Source organism: Oncorhynchus mykiss, chromosome 7 (genome assembly GCF_057628025.1).
Source record: "Oncorhynchus mykiss isolate SJ-2025 chromosome 7, ASM5762802v1, whole genome shotgun sequence".
Lineage (NCBI taxonomy): Eukaryota > Metazoa > Chordata > Actinopteri > Salmoniformes > Salmonidae > Oncorhynchus > Oncorhynchus mykiss.
This window is the reverse complement of record NC_143028.1, coordinates 33,043,599-33,057,776: the sequence shown is the minus strand read 5'-3', so window position 1 is coordinate 33,057,776 and position 14,178 is coordinate 33,043,599. Positions and strand designations below refer to the sequence as shown.

At 43.2% G+C, this 14,178-nt stretch overlaps 1 protein-coding gene across 1 annotated transcript; it reads right to left on the bottom strand.

Annotated features, from left to right (window-relative positions):
* Nucleotides 1-66: 66 nt before the first annotated feature.
* Nucleotides 67-13,401, bottom strand: lhfpl5a (LHFPL tetraspan subfamily member 5a). Its single transcript, XM_021609174.3, has 4 exons — nucleotides 13,000-13,401; nucleotides 12,001-12,274; nucleotides 10,177-10,425; nucleotides 67-268 (listed from the first exon to the last, which is right to left on the bottom strand). Exons 1-4 carry the CDS (start codon nucleotides 13,126-13,128, stop codon nucleotides 258-260), a joined length of 663 nt encoding a protein of 220 aa, XP_021464849.1. The 5' UTR covers nucleotides 13,129-13,401; the 3' UTR covers nucleotides 67-257.
* Nucleotides 13,402-14,178: the final 777 nt, after the last annotated feature.

The window sequence follows — 14,178 nt, the reverse complement described above, 5'->3', positions numbered from 1 at the left end:
TGACTTGTACTTGTTAGGAGGCAGTGCAGTATATTCTATATTCAAGTAAAGCAAGGTCAGGGTATATTAATATGCAACATTTTATTATCACTTATCAGCGTTCTACCAGGTACATGTATTATTGTAAAGTGATGCACTAAAGTGGAGTTGATATTGCCTTTTAACTAGCTGGGCTTTATTTCCACAACACCACCACCTCACAGGTCCGTCTTTCGTGTTGTATGTAGTACATCTGTCTTCTGTGGTTGATAATGAGCTCAGGCTTCCTCTGAAACAGAGAGGGAAAGAGGTAAGACTCTTGTACTATGGGAGCATTATTTTCCAAACTAAATGCATGCTCTTCAACCGATCGCTGCCTGCACCTGCCCTCCCGTCTAGCATCACTACTCTGGACGGTTATGACTTATGTGTGTGAATATGTGGGTAACTACAAATACCTAGGTGTCTGGTTAGACTAAACTCTCCTTCCAGACTCACATTAAGCATCTCCATTCCAAAATGAAATCTAGAATCGGCTTCCTATTTCGCAACAAAGCCTCATTCACTCATGCTCCAGCACATGCTCCAGCAGGTATATTTCACTGGTCATCCCCAAAGCCAACACCTCCTTTGGCCGCCTTTCCTTCCAGTTCTCTGAGTTTGATGACTGGAACTAATTGCAAAATCACTTAAGCCTTATATCTCCCTCACTAACTTTAGGCATCAGCTGTCAGAGCAGCTTACCGATCATTGCACCTGTACACAGCCCATCTGTAAATAGCCCACCCAACAACATCCCCACATTGTTATTTTTTGCTCCTTTATACCCCAGTAGCTCTACTTGCACATTCATCTTCTACACATCACTCCAGTGTTTAATAGCTAAATTGTAATTATTTCGCCACTATGGCCTATTTATTGCCTTACCTCCCTAATCTTACTACATTTGCACACACTGTACATAGATTTTTCTATTGTGTTATTGACTGTATGTTTGTTTGTCGCACTGCTTTGCTTTATCTTGGCCAGGTCGCAGTTGTAAATGAGAACTTGGTTCTCAACTGGCCTACCTGGTTAAATAAAGGTAAAATAAATAAAAATCCCTCAACTGACAGAAGGTGCATGCGGAATCTTCACACTATCTAATGCCTTTTCCTCATTTGGGCAAAAGTCTGTCCTCCGCCCTCTCTCCTCCATGACCGGAAACCGATAAGTGGTCGAGGAGTGTGTTGAGTTGTTAGTAAGTAAATGGAAGATGGTCCTACCCTCTAGCCTCCTTTTGGCAAGGAAGCACTAGTGAGTCCTTCGTGGAAGAGTTTTGAAATCTTCCATACCCCCCCCCCCCATTGAATCAGATATTGTTTTCTTGAAGGAGAAAAGCATGAAAACATTTAAATGATATGCTACTTATCCTTATCTATAAAATGTAGCGCTGAGCGATTAACCAACGTTAGGTTTTTAAACAGCTAATTGAGGACTTTGGATTATTCATTTCATTTGGGTTTATTCTGGGAGCACATTGCAGTTTTTATTTTACACCTGCTAAATTAGGTTACTATGGGGCAGACATGGAGAGGGAGAGAAGAGACTGAAGAATACAGGATCAAGAGGTATGACAGCCAGCTTGGAGTTTGCCAAATGGCACCTACATGACTGTCCATGATGAAACGAAGATTTAACTCTTTGGCCTGAATGCCAAGCGTCACATCTGTAAGAAACGTGGCACCATCCCTACGGTGAAGCATGGTGTGGGGATAGCTGTGCAGAGACGCTACCCATCGAACCTGACAGAGCTTGAGAGGATCTGCAGAGAAGAATGGGAGAAACTCCAAATACAGGTATGCTATGCTTGTAGCATCATACCCAAGAAGACTCGAGGCTGTAATCGCTGCCGATGGTGCTTCAACAGCGTACTGAGTAAAGGGTATGAATACTTATGTAAATGTGATATTTCATTGTTTTAATTTTTTTGTATAAATTTGCAAACATTTCTAAAGACCAGTTTTTGCTCTGTCATTATGGGGTATTGTGTGTAGATTGAGGGGGAAAAACTATTTAATCAATTTTAGAATAAGGCTGTAATGTAAAATGTGGAAAAAGTCAAGGGGTCTGAATACTTTCTGAATGCACTGTATATACAAAAGTTTGTGGACACCCTTTCAAATGAGTAGATTCGGCCATTTCAGCCACACCCTTTGCTGACAGGCGTATACAGACATGCAATCTCCATAGACAAACATTGGCAGTAGAATGGCCTTACTGAAGAGGTCAGTGACTTTCAACGTGGCACTATCCTAAGATGCCACCTTTACAAAAGTCAGTTTGTAAAATGTCTGCCCTGCTGGAGCTGCCCCGGTCAACTGTAAGTGCTGTTATTGTGAAGTAGAAACATCTAGGAGCAACAACGGCTCAGCCGTGAAGTGGTAGGCCACACAAGCTCACAGAATGGGAACGCTGAAGCGAGTTGTGCGTAAAAATTGTTTGTGACACTCACTAACTAGTTCCAAACTGCCCCTGGAAGCAACAAGAACTGTTTGTCGGGAGCGTTATGAAATGGGATTCTGTGCTTCCAACTAAGGTAAAAGTCTGGGGAAGGCCCTTTACTTTTTCAGCATGACAATGCCCCATGCACAAAACGAGATCCATAAAGAAATGGTTTGTCGAGATTGGTGTGGAAGAACTTGCCTGGCCTGCACAGAGCCCTGACCTCAACCCCATTGAACACCTTTGGGATGATTGGGAATGCCGACTGCGAGCCAGGCCTAATCGCCCAACATCTGTGCCGACCTCACTAATGCTCGAGGCTGAATGGAAGCAAGTTCCCGCAGCAATGTTTCAACATCTAGTTGAAAGCCTTCCCAGAAGAGTGGAAGCTGTTATTAGCAGCAAAGGGGGGACCAACTACATATTAATGCCCATGATTTCGGAATTATGTGTTTGACGAGCAGGTATCCACATACTTTTGGTCATGAAGTGTATCTCTACCAGTATTACTTATTTACTTTGAAGAACTACTGAAATAGTTATTTAGGCAGCAGCTCTAGAGATGAGAGGATGACATGGACTGAAATAAAAGTAATCAAACAAAATGTAATATGCACAAAAAAATATGCACAATTAAATATTTTACTGATTGCTAAAATTTTAATATTTCAGTTTGCTACAAAACCAGCAAGTATAGTGTAGAGAATCATTGTACTATCTAAACCGCTGTAAAATATATTTTCCAAAACCAAAAATATTGTATTTTCAGCTGTTTGAAGTTGGTGTACAAAACCGAAAGTAAAATATGCAAAAATGAAACTTAAGAACGGGAATTCTAGGAATAGTGCACATAGAACAGATCTACCGCTTTTTAGACTTGCTTTCAATGAGAATGACAGATCTATAACTCATGTTTCTTCGTGAATTAGCCAAAAAAGTTACATACTGCAGGTTTAATGTTTAAGAAAATAATAAAAAAACGTGGTATTTTTTTTTTTAATAATCAAACCACAATAACATCAAACATATTGCTCAGTACCAGGCACATGCAGAGCACATGCCACTTTACCCTTCCAGTCTCCTTTTCGGTGGTGGCAATTTCCCCCATAAAAACACAGTTTTTATAAATGTTTTGTAGTTCTGAACCCACTGCCCCGCAAGTCATTAAATCCTCTTCTATGCTTCAGAACCATAAAGTTGCAAGTCTTGATTGTTATTCAATGACCAGTCAATGGCGTGCAAAGGCAGCCACACATATCCAGATTAGTGACCAGAAATAACTTGTTTCATTTCATCCAGTTTTGCCTGGCAAAAACAAAGTAGGCCTACATTTATCATCCATATAAAATACAATCTAGCAATCTACTACCGGCTCATCTTTGCCCGAACCATAATAGGCTACCTGGCGATTTGATTGATCATTTTCATATTTCAAATTGGCCTAGTTTCGGTGGCTACTAGCTATGTCTTAAGCAGCTGTAACATTTCACTGCCTTCAATATTATGGGATGAAGATGTAACATTCTGGCCAATTTATTACGATATTTGAGCACATTGCAGGCAGGCTGACCTCCAAAGTAATGGTACACTAAAGATAGAGCATGCTTTCCATCCGATCTGGCAACTGCCTCTACAAGTAGGCCGTATTATTTTGCTTTATCTGGACTCCAGTGAAGTGGCATGATACACAGTTTATTAGGTACACCCATCTAGTACCAGGTAGGACACCATTGCCTCCAGAACAGCCTGAATTATTTGGGACATTCTACAAGTTCTCGGGAAACGTTCCACAAGGATGTTGAATCCTGGCTGAGGAAGGTCACCAAAAATCCTGAAATTTCCATCCCTAACCATAACATTTTCCGACAAGATAGAACTGCCAAAGGGGGCGGAGTTGCAATCTACTGCAGCCTGCAGAGTTCTGTCATACTATCCAGGTCTGTGCCCAAACAATTCGAGCTTCTACTTCTAAAAACCTACCTTTCCAGAAACAAGTCTCTCACCGTTGCCGCTTGTTATAGACTCCCTTCAGCCCCCAGCTGTGCCCTGGACACCATATGTGAATTGATCGCCCCCCATCTATCTTCAGAGTTCTGTTAGGTGACCTAAACGGGGACATGCTTAACACCCCGGCCGTCCTACAATCTAAGCTAGATGCCCTCAATCTTTAAAAAATGATCAAGGAACCTAACAGGTACAACCCTAAAATCCGTAACCATGGGCACCCTCATAGATATCATCCTGACCAACTTGCCCTCTAAATACACCTCTGCTGTCTTCAATCAGGATCTCAGTGATCACTGCCTCATTGTCTGCGTGCGTAATGGGTCCGCGGTCAAACGTCCACCCCTCACTGTCAAACGCTCCCTAAATAACTTCAGCGAGCAGGCCTTTCTAATTGACCTGGCCTGGGTATCCTGGAAGGTTGTTGACCTCATCTCGTCAGTAGAGGATGCCTGGTTGCTCGACAAAAGTGCTTTCCTCTCCATCTTAAATAAGCATGCCCCATTCAAAAATGAACAACTAAGAACAGATATAGCCCTTGGTTCACCCCAGACTTGACTGCCCTTGACCAGCACAAAAACATCCTGTGGTGTTCTGCATTACCATTGAATAGTCCCCGCGACTTGCAACTTTTCAGGGAAGTCAGGAACCAATATACTCAGTCAGTTTGAAAAAGCTAGCCTTAGCTTTCCTAACAGAAATTTGCTTCCTGTAGCACTAATTCCAAAACGTTTTGGGACATTGTAAAGTCCATGGAGAATAAGAGCACCTCCTCCCAGCTGAGGATAGGAAACGCTGTCACCACCGATTAAATCTACGATAATCGATCATTTCAATAAGCATTTTTCCACTGCTGGCCATGCTTTCCACCTGGCTACCCGTACCCCGGCCAACATCTCAGCACCCTCTGCAGCAACTTGCTGTTAGCTTGTATGATTCTTTCCAGTCTCATTCGTCCTCTCCCATCAACGAGCTGTTTTCACCCACAGGACTGCTGCCGACTGTGTGTTTTTTTGTTTGTCGCACCAAGACACTGTCTTGCGTGAAAATCTGGGAGGGCGGCCATCTCTGAGATACTGGATCCGGCACGCCTGGCACCAACGATCATACAACGCTCAATGTCGCTTAGGTCACTCATTTTGCCCATTCAATCAAACAGTAATTGAATGCCTTGATGCCCGTTTGCCTGCTTTATATAGCAATTCACGGCTACGTGACTCACTGGCTGTAGGAGCAATCAATTTTCGTGAACCAAGTGGTATACCTAATAAACTGGCCGGTGAGTGTATACTGTACTGGCTTCTAACATGAATGACTTTCAACTCAGGTGTAAAACAGTTTATTTCTGTAACCGATATTGCGCTTTGAAAATTGCGTCGCTGTTTATCAGGGTTGGGTAGGTTACTTTCTAAATGTAAGTAGTTAGTTACTATGCAAAATGTGTAGAATTCCCAAATCAAATTTTATTGGTCACATACGTGTTTAGCAGATATTGCAGGTGTAGCATAATACTTGTGTTTTTATCTCTGACAATATCTAACAATTTCACAACATGTACCCAATACACACATCTAAGTAAAGGAATGGAATTAAGAATATGTAAATATATGGATGAGCAATGTCACAGCAGCATTGACTAAGATACAGTAGAATATAATACAGTATACACATATGAGATGAGTAATGCAAGATATGTAAACATGATTAAAGTGACTAGTGTGCCATTTATTAAAGTAGCCAGTGATTTGAAGTATATGTATGTAGGCTGCAGTCTCTGTGCTAGTTATGGCTGTTTAGCAGTCTGATGACCTTGAGATAGAAGCTGTTTTTCAGTCTCTCTGTCCCAGCTTTGATGCACCTGTACTGACCTCGCCTTCTGGATGGTAAGTGGGATGAACAGGCAGTGGCTTGGGTGGTTGTTGTTCTTGATGATCTTTTTGGCCTTTGGGTGACATCGGGTGCTGTAGGTGTCCTGGAGGGTAGGTAGTTTGCCCCCGATGATGCGTTGTGCAGACCTCGCTACCCTCTGGAGAGCCCTGGGCAGTGCAGTTGCCGTACCAGGTGGTGATACAGCCCGACAGGATGCTCTCAATTGTGCATCTGTAAAAGTTTGTGAGGGTTTTAGGTGTCAAGCCAAATTTCTTCAGCCTCCTGAGGTTGAAGAGGCGCTGTTGCACTTTCTTCACCAAAGTGTCTGTGTTGGTAGATAGACCATTTCAGTTTGTGATGTGTACGTCAAGGAACTTGACGCTTTCCACCTTCTCCACTGCGGTCCCGTGGAGTGGGGGGTGCTCCCACTCCACGCTGTTTTGTTGACGTTGAGTGAGAGGTTATTTTCCTGGCACCACACTCCCAGTGCTATGGGGCAATAGTAATTTCGTTCAGTTACCTTTGCTTTCTTGGGTACAGGAACATGTGGGGACAGCTGACTGGGATATGGAGAGATTGAATATGCCAGCTGGTCCTGCGTATGTTCTGAGGACGCGATGTGGCTGGTTTTTGTAGTCCAGTCACACACATTTCCTAGGTGGCACACTGAATTGTGCGATCTTACCTGTAAACAACAGGGTTGTGAACAGTTTGAAGATGCATGCGTTGCAACCTTTTGCCACCTAGGAAATGTGTGTTACCAGTCCTTCTCAAATAGACCATAGACATAATTTACACATGTAACAGTATAAATTTAAACCGTCCCCTCGCCCATACCCGGGCGCGAACCAGGGACCTTCTGCACACATCAACAACTGACTCCTACGAAGCGTCGTTACCCATCGCTCCACAAAAGCCGCGGCCCTTGCAGAGCAAGGGGAACTACTACTTCAAGGTCTCAGAGCAAGTGACGTCACTGATTGAAACGCTATTTAGCGCCCACGCTAACTAAGCTAGCCGTTTCACATCCGTTACACTCACCCCCCTTTTGACCTTCCTCCTTTTTTCCGCAGCAACCAGTAATCCGGGTCACGGCACCAATGTAACAGTATAAATTTAAACCGTCCCCTCGCCCATACCCGGGCGCGAACTAGGGACCTTCTGCACACATCAACAACTGACTCCTACGAAGCGTCGTTACCCATTGCTCCACAAAAGCCGCGGCCCTTGCAGAGCAAGGGGAACTACTACTTCAAGGTCTCAAAGCAAGTGACGTCACTGATTGAAACGCTATTTAGCGCCCACGCTAACTAAGCTAGCCGTTTCACATCCCTTTTGACCTTCCTCCTTTTTTCCGCAGCAACCAGTAATCCGGGTCACGGCACCAATGTAACAGTATAAATTTAAACCGTCCCCTCGCCCATACCCGGGCGCGAACTAGGGACCTTCTGCACACATCAACAACTGACTCCTACGAAGCGTCGTTACCCATCGCTCCACAAAAGCCGCGGCCCTTGCAGAGCAAGGGGAACTACTACTTCAAGGTCTCAAAGCAAGTGACGTCACTGATTGAAACGCTATTTAGCGCCCACGCTAACTAAGCTAGCCGTTTCACATCCGTTACACACACACACAGAGAAGTCAGCTCTGACAGATCCAGCTCAGAGCCATCAGCAGCATCTTTTAATTTAGAATGGAAAATGTATGTTTATTCAGCTAATGTTAGTGCATCGAATCGTAATCCAACCGAATCGTTTCCAAATTTTGCGAGGATTACTGCATCGCCAAAGAGGGAGGTACAAATAAGCTCACTAAACTTCCAATTGGTCAAAACCATTTGATTTTAAGATGGGTGAAATCCAAGGGTGGGCTATATATTCATTGGCTATGTCATAGCTCATTTGTAAATTATAAATATTCATACATTTCAGTTAATTAGAGGGTGAGAACCAAAGTCTACGCTACCTCCAAAACTACACTACCTCCCCCTTAATCTGATAATGGTAGTGGGGTGGTAGATGCCTAGTCTCCCTTATGGCTCAGATCAGGTGCCTACATAGTAGACATACATCATTTGCACACACACACACCTTAAAGTACATAATTTACGCACACACACCCTACATTACATCATTTACACACACACACACACACACCTTACAGTACATAATTTATACACACACACACACAGTCAGCTCAGACAGATCCAGCTCATGATATCCATCAGCACCAGATTTTCATTTAGAATGGAAAATAAATGTGTTTAAACAACAAATGTTAGTGCTTCGAACCGAATCGCACCAACTCATTTCAAACTAAAACGTATCGCCCTGTATCGTATCGAAGCCCATGTATCTAGATACGTATCGAATCGTCTTGAAAGGCAAAAATATGCACATCCCTAGGAGTGGTATACAGTTGTTAATACATACTGGTATAAGGGGTTATTTAAGTCACACAGAGACCAATGTCTCGTTCACAGATGAGCCCAATATTCACATCAATATTCACCTCAATACACAAAAAGCAAAACACAAAGGTCCTCAATCAGCCTTTTGAATTTCCTTAGAAGCGCCAATTCATCCATTTTTTTAGACAGCTTTGGAGATCATTCCACAAGTACGGTGCAAATAAACTAAAAGCAGATATACCTAACTCAGTAGAGATGGAAGGGATGTCCAGAGTTAGCCATCCCTTAGACCAGGTCTGTTATCTCGGAAGTCTAAGTTAACAACGAAGTAAGGTACGGCTGAAGTTTATTCAGGAGGGCTTTAAAAATAAATAAAAAAGTGCAATGCATAAATCTACGAGCCTTTAAAGAGGGCCAGCCTACTTTCTGATACAGAATGCAGTGATGCGTACTGAACCTGTCGCCCATAATAAAGTGTAGTGCGCTATGATAAACAGCGCCCAATGGCTTCAACACACTGACTGCTTCACTCATATCGACAATATCGCCATAGTCTTTAACTGGTATGGATGTCGACTGAATAATTCGTTTTTGGCGATTTAATGAAAGGTATTACCTATTCCTATAAAAGATACCCAGATATTATTAAGTATTACAAAATGGTGACATTTTAATGTACTTATTATATTGCGCTGAAGAAAGGACGTGACTAAGAGTTTCATAATATTCCTTAGAGACTGAGGAGGAAAGTTGTGGTAAAGTGGGTTGGGATGTTTGAAACTTCCTAATGAGATCTTAAAGGGCAGCGATGAACCTTAACAGTAATTGCTGTATTACATTGTGGCTAAACACTGTTGGTTACACTAGTCTTCCTCTGCGTTTCTAAACGGCACATGCAAGACCTGTAAAGTGGTGTCACAGCACCACTTATTGAAGATCTACACAAGTTCTCTGCTCTCCCAATGAATTCCTCTCACTAACTGCCAATAGTGTTTCGAGAGGTTGCTTTGCCTAAATGTATTTTTAATAATGGTGCGTTTGAAGTCGTCTCGGTTTCTCATTAGGCCGTCTGTGATATGATATAAACTCTCTGGGTGATCTGATTCCAGCACTAATGACTTATATGAGGACAAGGACAACAGTCAGAGAGGAACATTCTTTGGAGGAATGCCTTGTTTCGGAGGAAGAGTCTGCTCACACACATCAACATCAGTGCTAGAAATGATGTTATAGACTTCATCTTTTCCCTCTCTCTTTTGTCTCTCTCTCCACCACTGTTTTGATTTCCAGTTTTCTTTTTAATAGGACGTCTGGAAATGGAAGAGTTGAGGTAACATTTAATAATTCTATAATTCAACTTTTCCATGTACCTCCATCCCACTCCCCTACCTCTCACCCCTTTCCTCTTCTTCCCCCTCCTCCCTCCATACCTTTGTCTTTTTCTTTCCCATCCACCTGAAAGTTGTCAGGCAGTAGCTGGTCCTGCCTGTTCCCCAGGGAGAAAGCTAGGAAGGAGAGGATGAGGGAGTCCATGATGCTGATGATAGCCAGGATGTAGGCCCAGCGCACCGTGCAGTTACCCAGGGTGTACTTATCTGTTCTCTGTCCACACATCCTCTTCACCTCCTCACTGTCCCAGCCGTCAGGGTAGATCATACAGCCTATCACCATGCAAGTGGCTAGGAAGGGGAGTGAGACAGAGAGAAAGTGATGGACCTGTTAAAAAGCTAATTGTAGTACAGGTGACTCTGGAGGGGGCGGGAGCAAGACCGATGGACGGACCAACAATCAGTTAGGTAGATGGACAAGACCCACACAGCAATGAAAGCTACAGCAGTAGTTGCTTGGCAACTCCAGTCTGATGAGTAAGATAGACTTCATCCATAATTCACCCCTAAGCTCAGCCATCTCACCTCGACACGCTACGCTACGTGTGATATCACATTACCTGTTCTGAAACATTACACACTCACTTTCTAACCTGGCACATACAAATTCACTTTCTATTCTCTGAGCTCCCTTTTAAATTCAGACTCAGCTTCCTGAGTTACATTTGGCAACAGTTTGCCTTGCTCTCTTAAAACTCGCTCATGGTCCTGGAGTTTATGGGTATGTTTTGTTCAAGCCCAGCATTAACTTATTTAATTAGTTGAATCAATGTGCCAGTGTTGAGCCAGAACAAAAGCCTGCACCACATAGCTTTCCAGGACCAAAGTTGGTGACCACTCTGGATTTCCTCTTCCCTCAAGGTAGCTGTCCTTGGTGCTGAAATACTCAGTTGAACTCATTTTGTTCATTTCCCGTTGAGGTGTTCACTCAGTGATGTTGCAGCCTGCTTTTCAGAAGTAGATTAAAGGCCGTTTTCACCACAAGCACAAATAGACTGACTGTGTTGCCATGGAGAAAAGCCTCAGTGTCGCATTACTCACAGGCACAGGTGGGGGATTGGTGGAGGAGGAAGAAGAGAATTGCTACTTTAAGTGAAACAATACCACTAATCAGACTCAATACTTAGCCTACAAACAAGTAAACAGCACTGCACACACACTATCCTAATCATACACAGTAAAAATTGCTGGAAATTTACAGATAAAAAAAAAAAACTACTGTATTTCTATATTACAGTACTGTAAAGAGCAACACATGAAGGGGGATCAATATTCTTCTACACTGCTGTAAAATTACAGCAATTGTTGTATTTTTACAATACAATATTACAGTAAAGTACTGTATAAGCTGTTTTGCTGTATATTTACAGCGGTATACTGTGAATAATGGTGTGTTGTGGGAAAATGTTGTGGACGGCAAAATAATCTCTGGCTCATTAACATTGAGGCATGCCTTGTGAGAGGCTATATTTGTTGCAACCATTAATAAAAATGCTGTATCCCACAGAATACAGTACCATAACATATTTGATTTTTATTAAAAACATTTTCCCATAAATTTACACCAATCCCATGTAATTACAGTAAAATATTACAATTACAGTAGCAAGAGTCTGCTAAATTACCAAAATGTAAAAATGCAAAGCACACTGCTGATCTCCGCCCTCAAACGTCTTCAATTGCAGGCTAGTGAAATACAGAAAAGGTATTGAAATACCTCGATCAAATACACTATCCATCATTGGCACTAGATGCTGCCAGGAATTTATTGTAAATGTACAGTAACCTACTGACTACTGTGATGCTGGTAATTTACTGTACAAATTAAAGGAAATGTTTCAGTGTGTAGCTTCTTCTTCTACTCACAGGAGGCCAGCTGCATCCATGCACATATCTTGTAGACGCTGCCGGCATTACAGAAGAAGAAGAGGCTGAAGCAAACAATGCTGCCCACCACCAGCAGCATGGATATGCCAACGAAGAACATGGCTGTCTTGAAGGCCCCGGATGGGATGGAGCCGAAGTCCAGCGCGCTCCCTTTGCAGATGAGCTCGCCGGTGAGCGCGTTCCCGATACAGTAGTGGAACAGGCCAAAGTAGCCCGCCTGCGGGGTGTTGACGCTGTCACCGATCCAGTAGGGCTGGACAAGAGGGACATCAAGAACAAGAAATATGCACACAAGGGTTTTGGTTACTTACAGCATCATCGGGGGCTGTGTACAAATTAACAAAAAAACACCAGAGGATGACACAGGAAAATGTTAACACTTATGGTGGCCTCCCAAGTGGTGCAGCGGTCTAAGGCACTGCATCGCAGTGCTAGAGGCATCACTAAAGATCCGGGTTTGGGACCGGGCTCATTTGAGACCAATGAGGCGGTGCACAATTGGACCAGCGTCGTCCGGGTTAGGGGAGAGTTTGGCCGGGATGTTCTTGTCCCATCGCACTCTAGCGACTCCTGTGGCGGACCGACCGCATGCACGCTGACAAGGTCGCCAGTTGGACGTTGTTTCCTCTGACACATTGGTGCTGCTGGCTTCTGGGTTAAGCAAGCAGTGTGTCAAGAAGCAGTGCGGCTTGTCAGGGTCGTGTTTCGGAGGACGCATGGCTCACACCCGAGTCCGTACGGGAATTGCAGCGATGGGACAAGACTGTAACTACCAATTTGGATATCACGAAAACCTAATCTTAATCCTTATTCAAACCTACCCCTAATCTTAGCAAGCAGTTGTTGATAGCAGACACATACAGATGGTTATATCCAAATAAAGTGGGGCCACACTTATTTCCAATGTGGTCCTCAGGATATGACACACAGCAATGTTATCTAGAAATAGTTTCTGAGAAGAAATAACTGTCTACTGACCTGTATGAACACCACCATCACCAAGATGGCGAAGCAGATGGTAAAGATGGTCCACAAGACACCCACGGCGCGCGCGTTACGCACGTAGTTGGTGTGGTAGATCTTAGCCGCTTCCTGCGCGGGGAGCATGGCGACGGTTGAAGAAACTATTTCTAGATGATTACTTTTTATGGTTTCCAAGTCGAGAGAGGGGGAAAAAAAATATTTATAAAAAAACCCGTTTAGTTCCTTTTTTCTACACTCACTCACTCAGACGTCCGTAGCTATAGAGGTATGTATCCACTCTGCCTCGTCTGTCCTGATGAACACTGCTGCTCGGAAATTCAAAACCATGGACAGCTCCCGGTGCTGAAGGCGTCACTTACTGACATACAGTATCTCTCACACACTGAATGTAACAACCAACACGGACCCCACACGGAACAGACCGATGAGTGGGCAGTTGTGCAGGGCACCCAGTCAGAATACCACCTGTTGAAGCAGTTGGTTCATAAATGAGGCATGCAGTGCAGGGTAGGCCTAGTGGGTGATTCCCCGTGTTTCTCAGGATTCCAATGAATGATTCATTGATGGTGGGAAACGAGGAAAGTTCTAGACAATTTTAATTTATTGATGGACGGATAAACGGGCTCTTACGTGGATAGTGAGAGTAATTTGGTGAGGAAGACACTGAGCCTTTTGTTGTCTACAGAGAAAAGACAACGTAGGCTATAGGCTACACAGCCCTACTCAGGCATCTGAAAACTGGTGTCGCAGCAGAGTTTTCAACACTTCGTCAGTGTGTTTTATAGCCTCTATGAAGGCCTACCCACTGGGCACAAAATGGTCAATGTGTTGTGATGTGGAAAATATCAACCACAGGATTATGTCACCATGATAACCAAATTTGTATAAAATATTTTGAACATTTAAAAGATCTCAGATCTCCAACGTTATATCCACTTAGTTCCATCTGTGCCATTGACTTAGTCTGGCTTTAATTCTAGTTTGTCAATAAATTCATAATTTATACTATACAAGCAGAAGATAAATCTCCTTCAAATGTTGATATTTGGTTGCATTCAATATTACTTTTGCAATACAGTCAATAGCCTAAAGTTAAGACTATTTTACAAACGAATGTAGTCTAACAGGGTAATGGCTCCAGAGGAGTCTTTTCATGATAATGACATCGGAGGA